The sequence below is a fragment of the Tamandua tetradactyla genome, chromosome 2 (assembly GCF_023851605.1).
Source record: "Tamandua tetradactyla isolate mTamTet1 chromosome 2, mTamTet1.pri, whole genome shotgun sequence".
Taxonomy (NCBI): domain Eukaryota; kingdom Metazoa; phylum Chordata; class Mammalia; order Pilosa; family Myrmecophagidae; genus Tamandua; species Tamandua tetradactyla.
Window position 1 is genome coordinate 53,563,054 of NC_135328.1, and position 25,022 is coordinate 53,588,075.

The 25,022-nt window shown below is 53.6% G+C and overlaps 2 protein-coding genes across 2 annotated transcripts; one reads left to right on the top strand and one right to left on the bottom strand.

Annotated features, from left to right (window-relative positions):
• Positions 1 to 8,112: 8,112 nt before the first annotated feature.
• LOC143672550 (uncharacterized) lies at positions 8,113 to 10,307 on the bottom strand. The gene is made up of 2 exons (XM_077147139.1): positions 9,489 to 10,307; positions 8,113 to 8,665 (listed from the first exon to the last, which is right to left on the bottom strand). Exons 1-2 carry the CDS (start codon positions 9,784 to 9,786, stop codon positions 8,211 to 8,213), a joined length of 753 nt encoding a protein of 250 aa, XP_077003254.1. The 5' UTR covers positions 9,787 to 10,307; the 3' UTR covers positions 8,113 to 8,210.
• PRDM12 (PR/SET domain 12) lies at positions 8,679 to 24,103 on the top strand. Its single transcript, XM_077147138.1, has 6 exons — positions 8,679 to 9,757; positions 10,509 to 10,890; positions 12,675 to 12,865; positions 14,496 to 14,651; positions 22,457 to 22,568; positions 23,697 to 24,103. Exons 2-6 carry the CDS (start codon positions 10,668 to 10,670, stop codon positions 24,101 to 24,103), a joined length of 1,089 nt encoding a protein of 362 aa, XP_077003253.1. The 5' UTR covers positions 8,679 to 9,757; positions 10,509 to 10,667.
• The last annotated feature ends 919 nt before the right edge of the window (positions 24,104 to 25,022 follow it).

Here is a 25,022-nt window from a genome sequence, read left to right on the forward strand (position 1 = left end):
ATTTTGATTAAAACATGGCTTTTCTAGGGGGCATACTTCCTTTCAAACCAGCACAGTCAGACTAGCTAAAAGTTTGTCGGTTTTATTGATCTTTTCAAAGTACCAACTTTTGGTTTCATTCATTTTCTCTATGGTCTTTTTTATTCTCTATTTCATTTATCTCCATCTAATCTTTGTTACTCCCTTCCTTCAACTCACATTGAGTTCAGTTTGTTCTTCTTTTCCTAGATTCTGCTGTTGGGAGATGAGGTCTCTGAGATAGTTCTTCTTTTTTAATGTACGCGTTTAGAGCAGAGTAAGCACAGCCCCTGTTAGGCACTCCCATGATGGAGAAGAGCAGCCCAGCCGGCTATGGAAGCTAGTGATGTTTCCCTGAGATGATCTGCCTCCGTTTCTTTAATACTCAGCTCAAAAAAAAATAAAAGTTTTATTTCCATTTTCATCTCTGTGGGAACTTGAACATGTGTATGGAAGTAATGCCCTGTCCAAGCGAATAACATCTATTCACTCCTGAGATAGGTAATATCTCTTGCCGTTAATTAAATGGCCATTCAGTTTACAAGTCACTCTCTGCTTAATTTCCCTCTCCACACTGCCTTTGCTGCATATCATAAGTGTTATAAATGTTGGTGTACTGTGTTTCCATTTTCAATTGCCTCAAGATATTTCTTAATTTTTCTTATGATTTCTTCTTTGACCCATTGTTTAGGAGTACACTGTTTAATTTCCGCATATTTGTGAATTGTCCGGTTCTTCCTCCATTATTCATTTCTAGCGTCACTCCATTATACTCAGAGAAGATATACCGTATGATTTCAATATTATTACGTTTATTAAGACTTGTTTTTTGACCTAACATATGCTCCATCCTGGGAAATGATCCATGTATATTCTGCTGCTGTTGTGTGAAATGTTCTATGTATGTCTGTTAGGTCTCTTTGGTCTAGAGTATTTTTCAAGTCTTCTATTTCCTTATTGATCGTCTGTCTAGACATTCTTTCCATTATTGAAAGTGGTATATTGAAATTTCCTACTATTAATGTAGAACCATCTATTTATCCCTTCAATTCTGTCAATATTTGCTTCATATATTTGGAGTTCTGATATAAGGTGTATATATATATATTATTTTTTTTGCATGGGCAGGCACTGGGAGTGGAGCCCAGGTTTCTGGCATGGCAAGTGAGAACTCTGACACTGAGCCACCATGATCTGCCCCGATATAAGGTGTGTGTGTGTGTGTATATATATACATATATTTATTTATTTATTTATAATTGTTAAGTCTTGTGGAATTGACCCCTTTACCAGTGTATGGTGATCTTTTTGTTCCTTGTGACATTTCTTTACTGAAAGACTATTTTATTTGCTATTAGCTCTCTTTTGAATACTCTTTGAATGGAATATATTTTTCTAACCCTTGTCTTCAACCTAATTGTGCCTTTGAATTTTAGGTGAGTCTCCTATAAATAGCATATAGTTGGGTCATGCTTTTTATCCATTCTGCCTTTGATGGGCAAATTTAATTCATTTATATTTAAAATAATTACTGATAATGTAGGACTTTTTCTGATATTTTGCTCTTTGGTCTTTGTAAGTTTCTACATTTTGTCCCTCAATCCTTCCATTAATCTTACTTTCATACTTATTTGCTTTTTTGTAGTAAACCATATTCAGTCTCCTCTCATTCCCTTCTGTATATATATTTCAAATATTTTATTTGTGGTTACCATGGGCTTAAATTGAACATCCTAAATCTATAACAATCACATTTGACTTAATACTAACATAACTTCAGTAGCATACACAAACACTGTTCCTACATCCCTCCATGCCCACCTTTCTGTTGTACTTGTTACAAATTATATATTTTACTGTGTATGTCCAAAACCATAGATTTGTCATTACTTTTATGCATTTGCATTTTAAAACCCATAAGAAGTAAACAGTGGAGTTACATAACAAAAAATACAATACAATAGTATTGGTATGCCTTTACTGGAGGTTTTTATTTATTTACGCCTCACGTGCCATTATTTTTTTGAATATTCTTTCCGCCCCTTTCTCTGTCTCTCCTCCTGGGACTCCCACATTGTGTGTATTGGAACGCTTGATGGTGTCCTACAGGCCCTTTATGCTTTGTTTCCTTTTCTGGAAATTGTTTTTTCTTTCTGCTTCTCAACCTGTGTCATTTCAATTGTCTTATCATCAAATTCATTGATTCTATCTTCTGCCACCTCCAATCTGCTATTGAAACCCTCTAGAGAGTTTTCCATTTCAGTTATTGTGGCCCTCAAGTCCAGCATTTCTGTTTGGTTCCTTTCAAAAATTTCTCTCTTTACTGAGATTCTCATACTGTTCATTCATCATTTTCCTGATATTCCTTAGATATTTCTCTGTGTTTTCCTTTATCTCTTTGAGCATATTGAAGATCATTATTTTATAGTCTTTGTCCTACATGTCCAAAGCTTTGTCTTCTTCATTGATGGCTTCTGAATTTTTATCTTGTTCCTTTGGATGGGACATCATTTCCTGATTTGTCTTGTAATCTTTTGTTGCACAATGTATGTTTTAATTTGATAACTCTTAGATTTAGAGCCCAAGCTTAAGTTTTATCCAGCTAGTGATGTGACAGAGATTTCCTCGAATATCAGGAGGTAACAAAAACAAACAAAAAACACTTTTCAAAGTCTGCAATTTGGCTCTGCATTGGCTGGTGCTCTCCTCAAAATTTAACTGTCCTTTGCTAGCTCTTCTAAACCGATGCAAATGTACTAAGAAATGATGATCATGCAGCTATGTGATGATGTTAAGAATTACTGATTGCATATGTAGAATGGTATGATTTCTAAATGTTGGGTTAATTTCTTTTTTTCCATTAATTAAAAAAAAAAAAGAGAGAAGGGGTAATTGGAGCTGAAGGGATACAGACTGTACAACGGGACTGGATATAAAAACTCAGAAATGGACAGCACAATACTACCTAATTGTAATGCAATTATGTTAAAACACTGAATGAAGCTGCATGTGAGGTATAGGTTTTTTTTTTTCTTTCTATTATCGTTTTAATTCTTATTCTGTTGTCTTTTTATTTCTTTTTCTAAATCGATGCAAATGTACTAAGAAATGATGAATATGCAACTATGTGATGATATTAAGAATTACTGATTGTACATGTAGAATGGAATGATTTCTAATTGTTTTGTTAATTCTTTTTTTAATTAATAAAAAAAAAATTTAACTGTCCTATCAAAATCAGCTCAGATTAAAGCAAAGTGCAGGCTAGTCTCAGACTTTCTGAGCCTGAGTCTTGTCCTGGGCTTATGTTTGCTCCTGGCTTTAAGAAGGCCTAAGGAATTTTCCCATTTACAGGCATCTGTTGGTAATCCTTTGTCCCAATTGTGCTTTGACTAATTGTTTCTTACACTGCTTTAGCTGTCTACAAGTTCCAGAAGGTTAAACCAGAGATGAGTTTCCTGGTTCAGTCTTTCATTATGCTACGTTATAGACTGGACCTGACATAGTGGCACCAGAGTTTGCACATAGGGGTTACTCTTCTCCCTCCAGAACAGGGCCACAGGCTGAGTCCACACCTCACCATGGATGGGTGGGTAGGGCCTAGGCAGAGTACCATATTCTTCTGCCATTTTTAAAGTTGTATTTTCCAGATTTTGTACTCACGCAGTTATTGCTACCCTTTAACTGTTATCTGGAGTTACGAAGAAGCTGGCTCTGCTGGGTTTTGGAAGTTATTCAAAGATTCTGTGGGGGATGGCACTCCAGAGTGCCTTAGTTCACTAAGACATGTGTTACTTTTTTAATTTAGGGAAGTCGCTAATATTTTCCATACAAAAATGTGTTATGGTCTCTGAATTGCTCATGTGCTTTTATCCCCCACCATAGCCTTCCCATTGTAAGTTCAATTGTTATCCTCATTTTGCTGATATGGGGATATCAGGTGAGGAAACTGGGGCTGGGAGCAGGGAAATAGTTGCCTTGACTCCTGGCCAAGTACCTGCCGGAGCCAGGCTTGAACCCACATCTGCAGGTCTTTGGGTCTAGGGCCATCTCCTGATGGGCCCAGAGGATATGTGGGGGCAAAATGTCTTTTCTGGAGCATGGAAAGTGACTTTGAGATGGCACCACTGGCTTTTACCCAGGCAGAAGACAACATTAGGAACAACAATTCGAGGCATTTCTTCAGCATTTACTCTGCTGTGAGCTTGCTAACAGGCACAGCTGGTTTTATTGGCATGATTATTGTTCCCACTTTACAGATGACAGGTCAAAGGCACTCGGACAAGAGTACTTTCAGAAAATAGTCCAGAGAGGCTTCTGAGCCACCAGGGTGTGGGTGACCCAGCAGCAGATATCAGAGAGGCTGCTACCACCTTGGTCCCACCCAGGGTGTACTCTCCTGGAAGCTGCTCTTCATCAGATGTCAAGATCAAAGAGGGCAAGAGCTGGGTCTTGCCCTGGCCATCCATTGTGCCCCCAGTGCCATATCCAGAGCCTGGAGCCCAGAAGGAACTCAATAAATTTGTTGAACAAAGGAACGACCAGAAACTCAAAGATTCCCACATGAAGCAGGGAATGGGCTGGATGGCGGCAGGTGCAGGAAGCAGGAGAGTTAGGGTGCAGCTCCCTCCACCTCGTGCTCTCTGCTCTTGTCATCCAGGTGGAAGATTGGACATGTGCAGGGTGAGGTCATGGAAGGTTTAAGTTGGAGAAGGAAGCAGTTCTGGCGAAAGAAAAGGGATGTGAGTGTGTCTGGGGGTGGCACAGAGGAGTGGCACTGGGTTGGGAGGAATCCCTCAGGCTGCCCGCAAACCCACAGAGGGGCAGGATGCTGGTGAGGGTGAGGGTGGAACGGCAGAAGGAGGGAAGGACCCATGTCCCTGCCTGACACCTAGCCTCCTCTCTTCATCCTTCCTGTTTTCCCAGGGATCCCTCTTTCCCACACCCCAATCTCTGTCTGAGGCACCCACATTCCACCTTGCTTCTCTATGCCTGTCTCTCAGCCATCTCTCAAAAGTCTCCCCAGGCCTCGCCTTCTTTCAGAATCTTTGCCTCTCTCTACCTAGGCTTCCTCCACCTTTATGCGTCTTTGTGTCTCTATGCCTCAGACTTTTCATCTGTATCCTCCCATCTTGGTTTCTCCTTGCCTCAGTCTCCCTCCATCTCCTCCCTTCTCTGCTTCCAGAAGTCTGTGCATCTGTCCACGCGTCTCTCCTGGAGTCGGAGCCTCCCCGGAGCGTCTCTGCCCTCTGTCCGGCCACACTGATTCTCCTGGACTGCGGTGCTGAGAGCCACCGGCCGGAGGGCCCGGGCGTGGGCGGTGAGGGGGTCGGGGAAGTCAGAGCAGGGGCCGCTCTGCCGCCGGCGCCCGGGGAGGCTCGCGTGCCAGTCACCTGCCGGCCTGGGCGAAGGCTCTGCGCCAGTGATCTCGACGTGGGTTCCCTGGGGCGTGCCTTTGTCTCTCCCGGGCCGGGCCGCACACCTAATTAGATTGTGCGTAAGGGAGGGTGCGGGGGGGGGGGGTGATGGTGGTGGTCTGCTGTTTCTATTCAGCGCGCCGCGGTCGCCACTGCAGCCGCCGAGCCCGCCTGCCCCGGAGCCGGCGGGACCCGAGTCACGTCCACTGAAACTATTCGCGCGGAGCCTGTATGCGACCTGCGCCCCCACCCCTCCTGGACGGCCCGGCGCGCCTTTGTACACGCCGGCCGGCGACACCCTGGAGCCCTGAGCTGTTTTAAGGGAACCTGGGGTTGGGGGAGCCGAGACGGGCCCCACGCGAGAAAGGAATCTCCCTGGGCCCCGGCGGGGAGCGGGGACAAGAAAGGCCAAGACTCAGACAGCGAGAGTAGAGGAAACCGGGAGGATGAGAGGAAGCCAACCCCGCGAAACGGGAGACAGCGCTGAGGAAGGAGGGAGAGAAAGAGAAGTGGAAAGGGAGAGAGACCCGGGTTGGGGAGTGTGACAGCGGCTGCCAATGTGTCGGGGAGAGGAGTGGAAAGCTGAGGGAGCGGACGCGGGCGTCCCAGCGTCGAGGGCAGGAGCAGGGGTGGCGGGGACCTGTCGCCCCGTGCCGGGAGTTTAGAGCTTGAGAAGAAGTCGAGAAGCCACCGGAGGCGGCTAGAAGCACAGACGGTCTGACGCACAGACGCGCGGAGGCTGCGCTGTGTCTAGAGGCTCCGGGGCCCCACTCCCGCCTTGGGGCTGGGGCGCAAGGGGCTCAGGGACCTCCGGGACGGCGATGGGGGCGGGGGGCTGGGGGAGAGGGGCAAGGCCTGCCGGCCGCGGCGCAGTCACATTCTTCGTCTTTTCTTCCTCGGGCTCATTCCAGGCGATCGATACCTGCGCGGGACCTGCCCCCGCCGCTAATATCTTTTTAATGAGTTCGCGGGGCTTAGAGCTAGCACGATCTGCCCTCCAGGGTGGATTTTCCCCCGGCAGATGTTTCGGGAGAAGGAGGCGCGCGGGGCCCCCGGGAGGGAGGACAAATCTCTGCCTCCGAGGGGCGAGGGCAGGAGACTTTTTTTTCTAAAGTTCAAAAGAAAGACGGTCTTTCACTCGGCCCCCAAAAATGTATTTCTCGTGGACAATGGGCTTCTTTCTGCGCCTGCGAGAGCCGGCGGGGCGGGAGGGGCGGGGATCCGTGTGCCTTAGCCCCGCCTGTGCGACTCTTTGCCCCCTCCCCCCATCGCCCCCAAGGCTGCTGAGCTAGGGATGGGAGAGCCCGGCCCCGAACACCCGGTTTCCCATCCCAACTTCCTTCTCTTCAGCCCCGAGGCATCTGGGGTCTAGGCGTCACCGAGTTGAGCCCCGGCGCACCAGGGAGGAAGAAAGTGCCCTGCGTAAAGGGACCTCGGGCCCTGGGGAGACAGGGGCTCCCAGGCTCTCCGGGCGCGCTCGTGCCGCGATGGGGAGATAGGACCGGTGTCTGGATTTGCACGGATTCCTCTCAGCGCAACGCCCTGCGCTGGGCAGCAAGTAGATATCAGCCGGCCCCTGGACGGTGTCGGGGCCCTGAGCGTCTTCACCTGCCGTCGGCCGGTCCACCCCTCCCGGCAGACCCCCGCTTCCCCCTACCCCAATGTCGCTCAGACCGTGGCTTCGTCGGCCTGCCATCGTCTCCCTCTCTCCACTCCGTGGGCTCTGGGGGAAGGGGGAGCCCCGGCCGCTACGATGACCTCCGAAGATCCGCGGCCGATTGATTAGTTCCGCCCAGGGCCGGGGCCGCGTGAATGGGGGCCCGGGCGGCGGCGGCGGGGATAAAGATGTTCCCTCTGCAAGGGGGAGAGGGGCGCGGGGCGGGAAGCAGGGCCATTCACTCCTGGCCCGGCCCCTCGGGAAGCCGCGCCGAAGAAAGGGGGCCGGGGCCTATTCAAGCCCTACGAGTCGCCCACAATAGGCCGATATACTGGGGGCCTCTCTATTAACGCCCATGAATATTAAAGAGATCGCGAAGCTGCGGGCCGCGGGCTCTGGAGGTGGGGTGGGGGGTTGGGGATGGCGCCGGCGATCTACCGCCCCGCCAGGCAGAGAGGGGGGGGCTTCCGCGCTGGCACACTCCGGGCCTGGGTCCCGCGGAAAACGACTAGGTTCATCAGCTGAAAAACCCCAGAACATTTTTCCCTTGGCAATCTCAGGGAGAGAAAATTGAAGCGCAAGGTTCTTGCTTCTCAATTCCAATGGGGTCTGAGACTGAGAGATCTGAGATCTCTCCATGAGCTTCCCCTTCCCCTGGGAGGCGTCCCAAAGGGTTTCTGGCAAAGCGGGTAGCACAAAATGCCAGCGGGCGGGGGCAGCTCGCAGGGCGCACCGGCTCTCAGGCGATTCTGAGCTCCGCTTCCTCCCTGCTTCATCCCCAGCACCGCTTCCTGGGGTTTACGAATCCCGGGAAAACAACTGGTCCGAGTCCTCTGTCCTTGCACCTACTGTCCCCGAGCATTTGGGTCTGGGGGACCCAAATGCGTCGTCCCAGGACGGACCTGAAGGCTTTTCTCACTGAAGTGCGGCGGGTGAATAGGCGAAACCCTAGGATCTTTCGGGTAAAGTGACCTGACCCAAAGAGGGAAGGGACCAAAGGAGGGAAGAAACCTCAGATCACAAAGTCAAACCCAATCCATTTTACAGACAAGCACGCTGATACGCAGAGAGAAGGGATGGCCCAAGAACGTACAGCATGTTCATTCCCCCTTGGTTTCCTAGAGGTGATGAGGTTGGCTGCGGGGCTTGGGAGCTAAGCGCGCGGCTCCCCGCGGCTCGCCCCTACATAGTCTCCTCCATCTTTGACTCATTTTCCAGTCCACCCGGTCTTTGAGGGGAGCTCGGGGGAGCCAGTAGCGGACTCCGTCCACCCCCTGGGTCTCCAGCTCACCGCTCACGCGAGCCAGTGTGACACGCCGGGCAGCGTCTGGAAGAAGTGGAGGTTCCCAGACCCTATCCCGCCGGCTGCGTTCGCTCCTCCGCAGCGCTGCCCTCTGCTGGCGCCGGGCCCGACGGGCGCGCCTTCTGCCCCATGCAGTTTCTCCGGGTCTGTGGGCTGGCGGCGCCGCCCTCCTTCCTCGGCGCCTTGTCTCGGTCCGCAGGATGCAGGAAACAGTTGTCGGGAACCCGGCACGCAGGACCCGGGGTCTGTGGCCGCCAAGTGTGATGCCCCCTAGAGAAGACAGGACTCGCCGTTGGAGGGGCTCTTTTCAAGGAGAGTTCGGACAAGGGGCTTGTTCGTGGGGAGGCCAGCCCCGGGCCTCTCCGCCCCAGTGCGGTCCACGGTCCAACGGTGACCTAACATGTGAGACCAGCCCACGTCTGACGGTCCAGAAAACCAGGCTCCTTTAACGGCATCTGGGACAGCCACTCCAGGGGGGAGGGGTCAAGAAGTCCGGCAGGTGTGTGCCCTAGGTTGGGGGTGTGGTTTACCCCATCGCTCCGTTTGTGGGACTGGAGTCTTGGGTTTGAGGCTAACCCCGGGAAGCGGCAAAGCCTTTGAGGAAGCGGCGGCCTTTCTGCCTTGGCTCTGGTCTCAGCAGCTACCTGTCTCCGGACAGAAACTGCGCTGGCAGCCGGGGATCTGTGCCTTGGAACCGGTGGGTTAGACGCGGGGGGTGGGGAATGGGAAGAAAGTAAGGAGGAAGTGAAGGGAGAGAAGAAGAAGGAGGTATGAAAACAAATAAAAGAGCTAGAAGGCGAGAAGGAAGGAATGCGGGGAAGCGGAGCGGGCTTCTCTAGGTTGTGTCCTAAAGGAGGAGCCCGGAGGCCCAAGAAGCAAGCCGAAAGGCGTTCAATCGGGGACAGGGCTACCTCCACCCAGGACGGATTTGCGGACCCCTCCCGATCCCCCAAAAGTGTGTTCTGCTGGAAAATCTTTTCCAAGCAACTGGCCGCACGTGTAGATTCCAGTCCTCCTTTTCCGGACCACCGACCTAGCCCCCTAGAGCCTGACACCCGGCCTCCAGCGAAGTCGTCCCAGGCCCGGCCCTAACCTCGACGGCGGCTGCGGCTCCGCTGCGACAGCCCTCTTTGCAGGGGAATGGGTTTAGCGCCCTCCTGCGCTCCGCGAGCCGGGCAGTTGGCAACGCCCGTTTGAAGCGAAGCGCCGACTTTCGCAGCACGGTCTGCGCAGGTCAGCGAGGCACAGGCAAGGAGCAGTAGGCTCCGTGGTGACAACTGCAGCCTGGGACGAAGAGCCCGGCGGAAGGCCAGGGCCGAGTCGGAAGGGGAGCGCCGGGCCGAGCCAGGCCCGCGAGGGGAGGTGAATGCAGGCACAGGCCGAGGAGGCATGGGGAGGTGACTGCTGGGCCTGGCGGGGCCGGGGTGGTGAGCGCAGAGATGGCCTGGGCCTGAAGGTGGGCTCAGGGTCTCGCCGAGCCAGAGGCCGGACGTCCCTTCCTGTCCCGGCACTGAAGCCCAAGCGAGCCTCGCGGCATCTGCCTATCCCCTCCGCCCCCACCCCCCTCGTCCTTGCCCTCGCCTCCGTCCCATCCTCTCCTCGCGGCGGGTGGAGTATCCCTCCCTTCCCGGCGTTTCCCACGGGGAGAGGAGGAGGAGGAGGAGGAGGAGCGGGAGGAAGGACCAGGGAGGGGCGGAGGAGGGGAGGGGGAAGGTGCGGAGCGGTCCGCGCGCCCCCGCCCCTCGCGATCTCTCGGCTAAGTCTCCTCCAGCCCGGCCTGGTACAACAAGTCTGTCCTCCGACGTCAGGGGGTCATTAATAACCAATTAGGAGGGTCACTGCGGCTCCTATAAAGGCGCTGAGATTGTTCCAAGGGGAAGACCGTCCCGGCCGGGTGTTGGAGAGGCTAGCGCGCGTCGGAGCAGCAGTTTCTCTGCAACCATCCGCCTCCCACACACCCCGCACCCCGGTACCCGCCTCCGCCTCCACCCGGTCTTTCCTAGCCCTCCGCGCCGCCTCTGCCATCTCTGCTGATTTCTCCATCTCTCTCTCCCTCTCTCCCCCTACTCACTTTCCTCCCTACCACCCCCCTCTCCTCTGGCTACCTCCTCAGTCCTTCACCTCCCCATCTCCCCCCTGCTCCTCTTCCTTCTCCTCCTCCCTAGCAGCCTTCTCTTCACCGCTCCTCTGCTCCCCTTCGCCCATCACATCACCGAGTCCGCGCGCCCGCGGGTCGGTCGGTCCCCAGGCGCCGGCGAGCTCCGGGCCGCCCATGATGGGCTCCGTGCTCCCGGCTGAGGCCCTGGTGCTCAAGACCGGGCTGAAGGCGCCGGGGCTGGCGCTAGCCGAGGTCATCACCTCCGACATCCTGCACAGCTTCCTGTACGGCCGCTGGCGCAACGTGCTGGGCGAGCAGCTCTTCGAGGACAAGAGCCACCACGCCAGCCCCAAGACGGCCTTTACCGCTGAGGTTCTGGCTCAGTCCTTCTCGGGAGGTGAGTCGTGCCGTCGGGGCCCGCCTGGTCCCCTTCTTTCGAAGGCCCCAGGACCCGACGAGGACACGGGCCTGGCGGCTGCTCGCCGCAGCCTGCCCTGCCTTAATGCTCAGCGCGCCTCTGCTTCCCGTAGGCCCGAACCAGGGCGAAAGCAGCCAAACCCCGGCTTGTGGTGGGGGGCAACTCCGCAGCCTGCGCAGCTCAGAGCAGGAATGCAGCGGTCCAGGCCGCCGGGCCCCTCCCCCCGCGCTCCCCTGCCCACCCCTCCCTCTTTGAACCGGCGGGTTCCCGGCATTTAAAGCCTTACTAGGCGTGTAATAGCAGTTGACTCAAAAAGAAGGGGTTTTAAATTCATTTAGTTAACTTGGGCTTGACCCGCGAAAGTTCCCACTTAAACCAAGAACTTTAAAAGGCAGCGGGGGCTGAGGAGGGGGAGGAGGGCGGGCGGCCCGGGAGAAAAAGCCGCGGAGAGAGCGAGGGAGAAAAAGAGAGAGCGAGAAAAGTTTCTTTTCTTTAAGATGTCTCAAGTTCTTATTCCTCATTCATCAACCCGCAAACAATATCTTTCCCCGGCGCTGGCATCTCTGCGCGTCGCCCTCTCTTCCCCCTTTACGATTTCTGTTCCTCTCTTAATTTACCGTGAAGACTAATTCCACTTCCATTCACGCTATGTCAACCATCTAATCCCCCCTTTTTGTAAGGGGAATTCCTCGGCCCCTTTTAAACAAGTCCCCTCCGCATTGAGCTACAATTTACTGCTACAGCATTCTTCCAGGGCTAATGAATTTAGAATTAGCAATTTCTTTCGAATGGAGCCCAGTGAATGCGATCACTTTAACAGCGTGACAAATTGCCGGCCGCGCCGCAATGGACACCGTTTAACCCACCCCCCCTCGGCTTTCAGCTGGCCCGTTCGCCGGGTTATTTTCCCAGGTAGCTTAGAGGGGAACCTTGTAAGACATGGAGGCCTCCCCTGAGCGCCTCGCCGCTCCCACCCGGGCTGCCGAGGCCGAGCGGGGGGCTCCTGGGGGTGGGGGGAGCCGCCCTGGCCCTTCCTAGCGCAGAGAGGTGACTTCAGAGCTCGGCTGGGCCCGGGCGCCGCCCTCCCTGGCCTCCCAGAGCCTGGGCGCAGAGAGGGACCGGGACGTGCCCCGGGTCACACAGCGAGCCCGGTCCGCCGACACCTGCGTTTCTTTTGCGCCTCTGCCGGAGGTCTGCCCTCTGCGCTGCCCGCCCGCCCCAGGCGCCGGCCTCCCCTTACCCAGAAAGGAGCCGGAACCCTGGCCTCGTCCCGGGCCCGCAGCCAGAGCCCGGGGCTCCGCGTAGTGGGCGCCGAGGGGCCGGCGGAGACGCCTGGTACCCGGCTGGGCCAAAGATGCCTGGGTTGGCCGTCACCTCCTCGTGGGACCTGGCCTCAGTTTCCCGGCCGCTGGGACTGATTCAGGAATTCTGAAACTTTTGGGGGATGGGGGCGGGAGTGGCGGCGGTGGTGTGTGGATGCTTTGCGGATTCGTGGAGATAATTTAAAAAACAAAACAAACAATAAAACCAGAAATGAGCGCTTTTGAGAGCACAGATGGTCCCCGGGTTCCAAACAGAGGAGACCCCGACGGCTGAGCCCACCCCCCTCCCTCCCCGCCCCACACATACCAGAGCATCTTCTCCGGTGCTGGTTTGGGGTTAGCTAGGATAGGCAGATACCGGACAGAGTCTCTGTCCGGGCAGGGCTGCGCCTCCGCTGCCTCAAGCCCTGGTCCTGTCTCTCCCCGTCTCCGCGCCCGCAGAGGTGCAGAAGCTGTCCAGCCTGGTGCTGCCGGCCGAGGTGATCATCGCGCAGAGTTCCATCCCCGGCGAGGGCCTCGGCATCTTCTCTAAGACGTGGATCAAGGCGGGTACCGAGATGGGCCCCTTCACAGGCCGCGTCATCGCCCCGGAGCACGTGGACATCTGCAAGAACAACAACCTTATGTGGGAGGTACGCGCGGGGTGGGAGAGAGGAGCTCGGGGCGACACACCGGCGCGGGGTTGCGGGCCGCGGGTGGGACCGGGCGACCAGCCGCCGCCGCTTCTGCTCTTGCGGGGAGCTGTGGAAGCCGCGCGCTGAATGGCCGAAGGCGGGACCGGCGCTGCCAAATGCCCACAACTCACCGACTTGGAGGCTCCTCTCCACTTGTGTTTCGGAATTACCGACTCCTTCCCTTTCCCCCTCCTCCCAAGACTTACACAGTCTGAGCCGCCACTTCGGTCACGTTGGAAAAAACTGACCAACTTGCCAACCTGTTCAAGCCCGACTAGGGCTGCCCCCACTCCACAGATGAGGACACAGAATGAAACCGGAAAGGCAGAGAGCCGTGGCTTGCCCAAGCTTCCAACTCGAATTGGGAAGTGACCAGCCAGGCAAACTCCCAGCTACCCACTTCTTTCCCTGGCTTCTAGAAACATCCAGGGAAGCCTCTCAAAGCCTGCCCTGGTCTGGGGGAGGTGGGCTGAGGCAGTTGGAATGGAAAATGGGCAAGCCTGTGTTTCTTGGGAATGGGCTTCCCAGTCACCGACAGGATAATGCTATTGGAAATGATCATTGCTGAACTAAGATTGTCACATTTCTGAGTCCCTGTCTGCATTCCACTTACTACCTCAATGAGCCTATAAGTAATACTGCTACTATCCCCATTAAACAGAGAAACTGAGGCTAGGAGAGGCTTCCATATCAGGCCTCTGGACTGCACTCTAAGTGCCGGGTTCCAGGGAGGGCGACGCTTAGAACAAATCCATTCCTACACTCTTCCTCTTCCTGTGGTTCTCACTCCACAGTGCTTGGAGCCCACGCAGGTGTATCTGCTTGCCTCTGTCTAATGACATTTGCCCCTTTCCGTCCATCTACTTCATTACCACAGCCCCCACCTTTCAAATTTCAGAGGAAGCCAATGTAACAAACCCTGCAGCTAGTCCTGGGAGCAGGAGGAAGGGAATACAGGAACTGCAGAGAGGCTCTACCAGCATCACCTTCTCCTCCCTGGGAGGCCTGGGCCAGTTGTTACCATCTTCAGGTTGATGCTGGGTCAGGAAGTTGGGGTTCGGCTTGACCTCCATGCGTTTTTGGTAGTTCCCATGGGGAGGCTCAGGTTTGGCTGTGAGAAGATGGTCCAGGCCAGGGTGTCACAGTGAGCCAGCCTCCCCTCTCCAGGTTCCCAGGTCCCCCTCTGAGGTCCCGGTCAGTGCTCCCCACACACCACTGTGGGGAATACCTCTGAGAGGGTTAGCTGGAGGCCACTTTGCCAAATAAGTGACTTGGAAACCCTTTTCTTCTGGGGGTTGGGAGGACATGGCAGCAGGAGCATGTCATGTTCAGCTCGTGGACCCCCAGGGACCGATTCACTGTTGGCCACCTCTAGCTGACTGGCCTAGGGCAAGTCACCTCACTGAAGTGAGCCTCCCTTTCCTCCACTGGAAAATGGAAAGGGAAATAGCTGTATCCATTCCCTGGGGCTGCTGCAAGGATGGAGAAAGAATGTGCACATGGGCCTGGCATGGGTCTGGCACTGGCCACAGCTGACACATGTGGGCATGGCCCTGCCTCACCTGGTCCCTGCTCCACCTGTGCCCAGGTGTTCAATGAGGATGGCACGGTGCGCTACTTCATTGATGCCAGCCAGGAGGACCACCGGAGCTGGATGACCTACATCAAGTGTGCACGCAACGAGCAGGAGCAGAACCTGGAGGTGGTCCAGATTGGCACCAGCATCTTCTATAAGGCCATTGAGGTAAGCTTGTGGCACTTTTGTGTAGGGACCACAGGGGCAACTGTGGTGTGGGGGCTGCTGCAGGGCAGCTTTGTTTGGAACCGCAGTGGACAGGGAGAATGTGGTTCAGGGTATTGACACTGGCCCCACTGGCCCTGCCCAGGGCATGGGGTGAAGCCCATGTGTGTGGCCTTGGTGAGTCAGCATTCTGTTGCAGATCGGAAAGAATAGAATTTTTGCCACTGTGAATGTCATGAGGCCCTGAACAGTGAGGTCTCTGGGTGTCTGCTGAGAGTGTCCTGGAGCTTACAGAGATACAGAAAGTGAGATGTGGGAAGGAAGCCCAGGGAGAGCGGTTGAATGGGAAGGAGCAGGCTGTGTCTGCAGCATTTTAACTGTGTGTTGTCCTGCATTCTGCATGCGTGAGGCAACTATGACGTGTGAATAATGGCTCTAGTCACAGCCATCACCTCCTGATTGCTCACTGTGTCAGATTCTTCCTGAATGTTGTACATGCATCAACATATTTAATCCTCCTGCTCTCCTACAAGGGAGGATTCTGAGACCATCTATAGTTTACAGACAAGGAAACTTGGCGACAGGCAGTCTCAAGAGCACTCACAGTGCATTTGGGGAGCCAGTAACATCTATGCTATGTGTGCCTTCCTAGAGGAGAGAAAGGGTGAGACTGCAGACAAATAAAGATCGCTTCCCACAGATGGGGCAGGGGCAGGGATTCTGAAGGGGGTGAGGGTTAAGCCAGACTCAGGGCATGAGAAGGTTCAATTGGGCAGAAGAGAGGAGAGTGGGAGAGGGAACTGTTCCTGGCATGGGGAATGCTTGGTCCGAAGCAGAATAGCTCGAGGTGTATGGGGAGTGGCTGGCTGTGAAGGCAGCAGAGTGGTGGTAGTGGAGGCAGCCCACGCTGTATGAATCTGGACAGGAAACGGGTTATTTGTTTCAGTGTCTGGCCCAGGAGCCAGGAGGCTGCCCTGGACTCCCACCATACTTCTCTGGACCTCATGTCTCTGGCCCCCTTGGGGAGGAGGATGGAGCTGGGGCTTGGTTGAGTTTGGGGGTGTTCTGGAGGAGCCCCTTCCGGGGCCGGAGAACGACTTGCCTTCGTCCACGCTCCATTTTCTCCATGGGACTCAGAGCCTCAGAGCCTCAAGCTCCCTTTGAGGACCCCAGGACCGCTAGGGCCTAGCAGCTTCTGGAACTGGAATCCGGTTTTCTCTGAATGACCAGGCTTCACGGATCTCCAGGGATGGCAGCAGAAAGACCTTTGTCTGGGCCCTGGTGTGGCCACAGAGTGGGTGCCGGCCAAGGGATGAAGCTGGGGAGAAGCAGGAAGAGGAGAGTAAGGAGAAGGGAAGGCATTCCTCACTGGGTTTAAAGTGAGGTTGGGTAGCTGGTGGGGCAGCGTGAGTGAGGACAGAAAATGGTGCAGGTCTAGGTCAGAGGGTCCCCGTGGCGATCCGCCAGACTGCCACCCTGTGGAGCCAAGGGCCCCCCACCAGACTTCCGGAATCGGCTTTGGGTGCAGCTGAATCCCATTTCTAGCAAAGAGCACCCTCACGGATTCTCTCACCTTCACACACACACTTTCTCTCTCATACACATCCTCACATTTCCACACTCCTTCCCAGCCAACCGGATACAGATGAGCTGAAGGGCACATGCTCGTCCCATCCCTCCCATACCACACTCATAGAAGAGACAGACCAGAAACACCACAGCCTGTTGGTAAGAGGGCTCCCGGCTCGGGCAGGCCTGGGGCCCGAGTTTCACTGTGCTGTGCAGCTCACACCGGCTGGAAGCAGAACCAAGTCAGAAAATATTTATAGATGTTTATACAGAAATCCAGAGTCAGAAGGCAAAGGGGGCTGAAGAATATGTCCAGGGGAAGGATCTGAATTTGTAAGATTAAAAAAAAATTCACGAGCGGGCCACGATGGCTCAGCAGGCAGAGTTCTAGCCTGCCACACCCGAGACCCGGGCTTGTTTACCGGTGCCTGCCCATGCAAAACAAAAAAAAAAAGCATCTACACTTAATCAGGATTTTAAGCCGATCAAAGATCAGAATCACACACACACACACACACACACACACACACACACACATATATCTTATACGTGTGTATATATCACCAATTTTGACTTTTAATGCTTTTATAGAATTAGAAGGACTGTACAACAACTACAGTGAGTAAGGGACAAGGAAACACAAACTATTATCCACTTTACTGTTAATAAGCAAAGTTGGGCGTATTTTTCTTGGTGGTAATTTTCTTAACCGCCCTGTCCCCCTGGATTTTGTCACAATGTCAGATTGAACATACTGGACAAACTGTGCGTCTGGGTGTATTTGGCTATCCGCGCAGCAGGGCCCTGGCTCAGAGCTCAAGCAGCTCTTCTGGGCCCGACCAGTAGCTATTGCTGCTTACCCCAGCCACTCACTGGACGTCTCTGGAATAAATCAGCTGTTTGTTCTGTGTTTGTGTGCGAGTTAGCCAAGGAAAAGGACCTCTGCAACAATCTGTTTACTTAATCTTTATGCCACTCAGAACTGCTATTTATATTTTGTAACGGTAACCCTTTACTTGCCCAAAATAAGAAAGAATGTCTTTATTCAATAATCAGCATTTACTGCTGCTGTTCTAAAATTTTCCATGAATGCAGAACAGCAATCTTCCAAACAGAGATGATGGCGATGGAGTTTCAGAGCTGAGCCAGCCACAGAGCCCCCAGGCAGGTTTTGCATCTGACTGGCGTGTTATTGTTTTTATCCTTGGAGTACACTCCTTGCTCATTTCAATCACAGGAGAATTTGCTCTACCCTCAGATGTCTAAAGTGACATTTCTAGAAAGTGCCCCACACCCTGCCTGGCACATAACAAGTGAGCGCTAAACTTTGAATGACTAAGTAAGTCTTCCTGCCGGTGATGGAGGCTGGGTCAGAAAGGGAAGACACAGGGAACCCAGTTCTTCCAGGAAAACGAACCATCTGCCCCAGGAAGAAGACCTTGTCCAACTCCAAAAGTCAGCACAAGTGAAAGATTTAAGAAATTATTAAAGTTTGGATTTCATCATTGGGACGAAAACTCTCTGAGTCTTTCCCCTCTCCATTCCTGGGTAAATTGCTGTGCCCTGAAATGTGGGCTTTTCCTTCCTGGTGACTTTCCTTCTCATCTCAGGCAATTGAGCTCTTTTTTTTTTTTTTTCTCTTTAGTTCTACAACCCCATAGCCCCATCTCTCTCTTTTCTGGGCTCTGTGAGGACACTGTCCTTTTGACCTAGCTTAATGGTAGGTCCAGTTAGGACTCTCTGGTTATTCTGAATAAGCATCATCATGAATGATTATTCAATAATCAGCATTTACTACTGCTGTTCTAAAATTTTCCATGAATGCAGAACAGCAATCTTCCAAACAGAGATGATGGCGATGGAGTTTCAGAGCCGAGCCAGCCACAGAGCCCCCAGGCAGGTTTTGCATCTGACTGGCGTGTTCCAAATCTTTGGAACATTTACCATGTGCCATGCTAAACCCGCTGTAGGTTAAAAAAAGGAAATCCTCTTGGCTTCTCGGCCCAGTGCAGTCCCCTCTCTTACTATCCCCATTTTACAGATGCTAGAACTAAGGTTCAGGGAGCTTGTTGAGCCATGATTTGAACGCAGGCCTGCCCGATGCCAGAGCTGCAGCTGTTGATCACATCACCATGTGGCCTCCCTACTTCAGCAAATAGATATCTACTTGCTAAGACTCTATTAATTGGTGTGTCAGGACATCTGTGGTGCAACGGAAATTGATGTTCACACAGATGACACCGAGTTCCTTCTAGACGCTGCATGAGGGAGGGGGATGCCAGGGCCCCCCGGGAGCATGTTTGATAGTGTGACATGAATTTATATTTGGAAAACAAACCAAAAGACCCCTCATTCTCAACTTGTGAAAACTCAGGAAGTGGGGTAGGACAAACCTTCTGGCCCAATGGGAAAGGTTAAGAGATAAGAGTTGAGAGATCGTGTCATTTGTCAAGATATTCCCCCAGTGTTTTAGTGAAGAGGATTTAAGGTATGGAGCTAGGTTTTCTTGGGAATTTCTTTGTCCACGGTGTGTCCTGAGCCTTTCCCAGGGAAGTGGATGAACGACCAGTCTGGGTTCCCTGAGCTCCAGTGGAGAGCCTCCGCTAGGTCAGGTCTGAGTGCTGGATGTAAAGCTGTAGAGCTAGGGAGGGGAGGGGGCCGTGGGGACGTGTGGGGAATTGCGGCTGTTCTTTGCACCGAGGTAGCCAGCTGGCAGGACTGTGGAAGCTTTTTGGGAAATAGTACCCCGATCCCAGGAAAGAAGCTGCAAGGGTCCGGAGTTTCCCTGGGCTTGGTTATAAGTGTCTGGGATGAGAAATCCCCAGGAGCAGGGAGAGAGCAGAGGTCAGTGCCAGGATCTGCCACTGGCTTTGCAGGGCTTGGAGAGCTAAGAGAGGCTCCTCGCCTCTGGAGACGGCGGCTCCTGGCTCTGTGCATGTGAGGCTGACCTCCCCAGTGCCGGCTTGAGAGCCCAGTGGCTTCCAGCTGCCTGGGGATATGTCACTCTCAATTCCAGTAGGTTGTTCTTAATATATTTTCCTTTAAAAAAATCGTTGTTTTTTTTTTGTAAAAATAAATTGTTCTCATTATTTTTTAAAGAAATCATATACCAGGTGGAAAATGGAAGTCACTCTGCTCTGTCATGCTACTCTTCCTGAATTTTAAATTAACATTTTAAAATAGTCTCAAAATGACAAACCCTTCTGTGGAAAGATGCACAAGAAAACTGGTGACAGTGGCTGGGCATCCAGAATAGGAGAGAGTTATTTTTCATTATATACACTTTCACATGTTTACAATTTTTTGTAAATGTGTCTGCATTGTTGTTTTAATGGTTTTTAATTAGTAAAATTAGTTTTAGTATATTAAAAAATGTTAGTAATAAATGACTCACCCTTATACTAAAACAGTCACCATTGAAGCTCTTATTCAAAAATAAATATTCCAGATATCCTCGGCGAATAAGAATATTCCGGATTCGTGCAATCCAAGATGTTCATGACTTCAGTTCTCATTCGTTAGTATTATTACCATAGTTGTTATACTTAATAATATTTGTTTTCTCAGTTCAAATGAAGAGACCGGTATTAACTTAGATATTTGATTCCCAGACCTAGAATCCACATTTAAATTTGTAACTCAGGGGCAACATCAGATGGTGGCTTGTGGATGCCCCCTGCCTACATCTATCTGTCCTGCAGAAATTGGCTCCTCTCCCTAGGGGACATGAAGCCAGGAAGCAGTGGCACCTGTTTGTGGCTGGTGTCCTTGGGGGCACGTGGGGGGCACAGGCTGTGCTCTGTTGGACACCAAAAAAAAAAGCTGAGTCACCCAGGGCTTTAACTGTGTGCAGAGGCCCCCATGTCACCCTGTGAGCTTTGTGGGGAATATGCAGGGATCTGAAGCCCGATGCCCCAGAGACGGCTGCTGCTTCTCTGCGAGGTTGGTGAGAGTGAAGATAACAAGCATGATTCTGTATCGACTGTGCAGAGAGCTCTTCTGTGTGTGGTACTGCGGAGCCCCGGCAAGCACTTATGGTTGAGGAAACTAAGGCCCAGCAGCATGGGGCAGCTTGCCCAAGGTCCCACGCTCAGCAAGTGGGGAGCCTGGTGGACCCCACCTCCTGATCCCAGGGCTGGAGCTGGAACCCTCGTGGGTACCACCTCCTGCAGGGTGGGCTCCGATTGTCCCATAGGGGTCTGGGTGTTTCAGAAGATCCGTCATGTATAAATGTCTGGTTCCAGCTAAGAACTGAAGCCACTGGTCAGGTTAGTGTAGGAGGTGACTAATACTCAGTCTTAGAGCTGGAGGGACCTCAGGGATCATGTTCCCTGACTCCTCATTTGAAGAGACGAGCTCAGAGAGGAGAAGTGATTTGCCCAAGGTCACCCAGGGAGCCAGTGACAGAGGTCCCAGCTGCGCCATCTCATGTAGATGGCTTCCTTCACAATGCATTTCTCGTAAATATTTTAATTCATCATCCACTTTTCTAAAAGGTTCACAAAACCACTCCCTTCTCAGACCCTTTCCATTAGGGGTCTCCAGCTCTGACCCACCAGCCCCCCAGATAGTGGCCGTGACTGTAAGTGACCAGAGAGGCCACTAGGACTCTCACTGTGGGGACAGGTTCAAATCTTCCTGCTTTATTTGACGCACCACCTATACTTCTTTGGGCTCAGGGATTGCACTTGCTTTTTCCATATTCAAACCCTAGTCATTCTGGTTGGCATGGCATCCTCTGTGTGGTGCCTCTTTACCCACTGATGCTGGAGCTGCTGCACAGGCTGTGAGCTCGGCTGGGAGGCTACACGGTGACCCCAGGCTGAGCCCGAGGAAGAAGAGAGTCACGTGGGCCCTCTCACAGTACCCCCACTTCCAGCGTCCCCCTCCTTTCAGGGTCCAGCAGAGCTTGCTATAATGGTTTGAGGGTCTTCCGGGCTCTAAGCAGGCCAGTACCCTCCCATAAGAAGGAAATGTGGCAAACAGGCAGGATGTTTAGTGTGGCAAAGGGCTGCAGGCATAACCAAACAGAAGGGGAGGGGGACTTCTTTCTAGCCAGGGCAGCTGAGGGGAGAGTCCCACTCTGGGGTGATTTCAGACACCCCTGGCTGGAATCCTGTGTGATCTTTTGCACTTCAACTAAGAGAGGACCCACCAGGAAAACAAACGAGCTGCTGTCTGCAGTGTTCAGCTCCCTCTGGGCAGATCAGAGACTGATCCCAGGGGCAGGTGCCAAAGCCAGCTCTTCTGGGGTCCAGGCCTGGAGAGGGTGATGGGGTGGCACTGGTCTCATTTGCCCTGCCTGGCCAGGGCCAGAAGCTTCCCTACTTGGGAGGAGTAACTGGCTTTTGCCACAGGCCTGCCAGTCCCCTCTGGATGCCCTGGCACGAGTGGGGTTTAGTGTCAGCGCTACGTCAGGAATGGGCCTTTCGCAGCCTCCCCAGATTGTCACTGCAAAACTCTCCCTACCTACTGTGGGCCACAGTGCCTCAGCAGGTAGAGTTCTTGCCTGCCATGCCGAGACCCGGGTTCGATTCCCGGTACCTGCCCATGCAAGAAGAACAAAAACAAAAAAACTCTCCCTACCAAGTGCCTCCGCTTCTTCCCTCAGGCAGGTCTTCACCCAAGAGCAGCAGAGTCCTAGCATCATTTTTGGGGTTCTCTATTATACACCTGGGACATATCCCAATAATTCCTGAGTCGGGAGGCATTCATGAATCTGGGTATTTCTTTTTTGGCATTTGCCACATGCATGGCATCATGTAGAACCCTGTGATGCATAGAGAAGTACGTGTGACGTGGCACTCCCCTGTGGGTTGTAGGGTGCCCCATTCCTTGGAAAGATCTGCTTCAGCCCTATGGTCCCGAGCGCTGACTCTGTTTCTCCTTGGTGGAAAATGAAACATTTCCTAGCTTTCCATCTCCTGTGACTTCTGTTTTCTGCAAGGCTTCAGTTCTGTTGCTGTCGACTTAGAAGCTTTGCTGTGGTTGGGAGGCAGCTCTGTTCCCAGTAGCAGAGCAAGGACAGAGGTGGCGAGAAGGCCTGGGCAGCGAGAGGGGAGACCAGGGGCCAGAGCATCCCAAGGCTACCTGTCTTTGTGCAGCTCGCTGGGGAAGGCTCAGTGGAAATGGACACAAGTGTGGCTCTCTTAGGACTGATGCCATGACAGCACGGTGGTGTCTGGGCTGCAGGGGAACGGGCAGGGACTCCTGACTTCCTCTTGCCTCACGCCCCGCAGATGATCCCTCCTGACCAGGAGCTGCTGGTGTGGTATGGGAACTCTCACAACACCTTCCTGGGAATCCCTGGTGTGCCCGGACTAGAGGAAGAGCAGAAAAAGAACAAGCATGGTAGGTATTCCCTGCGAGGCCATGATGACAAAAGAATCGTAGAGGTTGGCGCCCAGGGGGTGAGAGCCGTGTGTGGTGACAAGGCTCTGGATCTGCGCAAACCCTGTAAAGAAAAGGTGTTGGGTGAGATGACCTTTAAGGTCCCTTCCAGCTCTGACAGTCTGTACATTTCACTGACCTGTCCCTGGTGTAGGACCTGACACAGAGAAGGTGCTCAGTGTAAACCATTTGAATGAAGAATGTGGGGTAGGGGGCAAAGGGTATGCCTGTTTGTTTGCTGGAGGATGCTGATCATGACGATAGATGTTTGTTCAAATCCTAACTGCATGCCAAGTACTGGCCTAAACCTTTTCCAGGCATCATCTCACTGGGTCCTCACAAAACCCTTGTGAAATTGGATTATCCTTATTTTAACGGAGGCTAAAACTGAGGCTCATGAACTACCGTTTATTGAGCCGTTGCTCTGCAGATAATGTACAAACACTAATTGCTCTGATCCTTAGGACAGACTTATGGGGGTGATGCTATTATTACCTCCATAGATGCAGTTCCCAGACACAGAGTAGGCTGTCAGCAAATACTCCTGGTGTGAAAAAAAAAATGAAAGTGTGCGTGTGTTACAACTGCTACCCTTTATAGAAGGCCTACTATGAATCTGGCACTTCCCATACACGGGCTCAGGCATGGAAAGTGCTTAGCACAGCGTAAACCCTCAATAGATGTCAGCTTTTTACGCTCATCTAGTGTGATCATGCACAGCCCTGTGAGGTAGTACTTGGTTCCCATTCTACAGATGAGAAAACTGAGGTTTAGTGAAGAAGCTAAGTCACTTCTCCGAGGTCATACAAGGATAATCTGGAGTCCAACTCCAAACCAGGACCCTTCCCTGCCCTTCCCACCCTCTGCCAGCACCCCCTGATCAAGTCATCACCATCCATCACCCGATCGGGTTCTGAGAGAGGAGCACAGCGCCTGCGTAGTGTGGGCGCTGATGGGGATGCCTGGCCCGCGGCGGCGCCGATTCTAACGGGGCTGCTCTCTCTCCTCCCCACTCCCCGTCCGCCTGCCCCCTCGGCTCGGCCCGGCCCGGGCCTCCCCCGTCCCCTCGGACCCCGCCCGCGCGGCCAGAGGACTTCCACCCGGCGGACTCGGCGGCGGGCACTGCGGGCCGCATGCGCTGCGTCATCTGCCACCGCGGCTTCAACTCGCGCAGCAACCTGCGCTCGCACATGCGCATCCACACGCTGGACAAGCCCTTCGTGTGCCGCTTCTGCAACCGCCGCTTCAGCCAGTCGTCCACGCTGCGCAACCACGTGCGCCTGCACACGGGCGAGCGCCCCTACAAGTGCCAGGTGTGCCAGAGCGCCTACTCGCAGCTGGCCGGTCTGCGCGCCCACCAGAAGAGCGCGCGCCATCGGCCGCCCAGCGCCGCGCTGCAGGCGCACTCGCCCGCGCTGCCCGCGCCGCACGCGCCCGCGCTCGCCGCCGCCGCTGCAGCCGCTGCCGCGCACCACCTGCCGGCCATGGTGCTGTGAGCGCCGCACCCGCGCCGGGGAAGGGCCTCGCGCCACCCGCGCGCAACTCGCACTTGTCGCCGACGTTCCCGGGTCTCCCTGCGGGGAGCGGCGCGGTGCGATTGCCAGGGGGCCTGGCTTCTTTCTCCTTCGACTTAACCTTTCTGCCGGGTGCCGCGGGTCACGGCGCTGTAGGTGCGCTGCAGAATTGACCTCCCCCCCACCCCGCCTCCTCAAACACCCACCCTTCGCCCCGTTTTGCAGATGAGGACACTAAGGAGGGACGTCCCATTTCCAGGCCACCCAGGAGTGAGAAACCCCAACTGGAGGCCGCCTCCTCTTCGGGGTCTCCCCGCTCGGCCCCCACTTGGAGTCTTCCTCCTCTATTTCACCCGGCCCCCCAGGCTGGCATTTCTCTCCTGTGTGTCAGGGGAGGTGGCTGTGTCCTCGGAGAAAGGACACAGGAAGCTCCCTGCTTTCTCCCTCGCTGTCCTTGTGTGCCCTGAAGGGGTGGAGTGGGGGAATCCGTCCGTCATTGTCCCCTCCACCCGCCTCTTGGTAGGTGTCCTGCAGTGTCAGGAGTCACGGATACGACCTTGAGAGTTGGGGGCTGACGGGGCCCAGGAGCAGTTCGGAAAGATCTGGACAGCCCGAAACTAACTGTCGGGCGAACCTGTCTTTCCTTCAGGAGAGAACCCCCTCCCGCCCCTGCCCCAAACCCGGCTCAACTTTGCAGTGTGTCAAGCTGGTTGAGAAGGGAGGCAAAATATAAGGACTCCGCTTGCGGGATTCTGGACAAGACCATGTCCTCTTTGGACCTCAGTTTCTCCATCTGTAGAATGAGGAGGTTGGACTCCTCACTCCCCAACCTTGCAGCTTCAGTTCTGACATCATGCTTGGGAAGAGGAAGACTCCCACTACCGCCCCCCCCTCCCCCCAT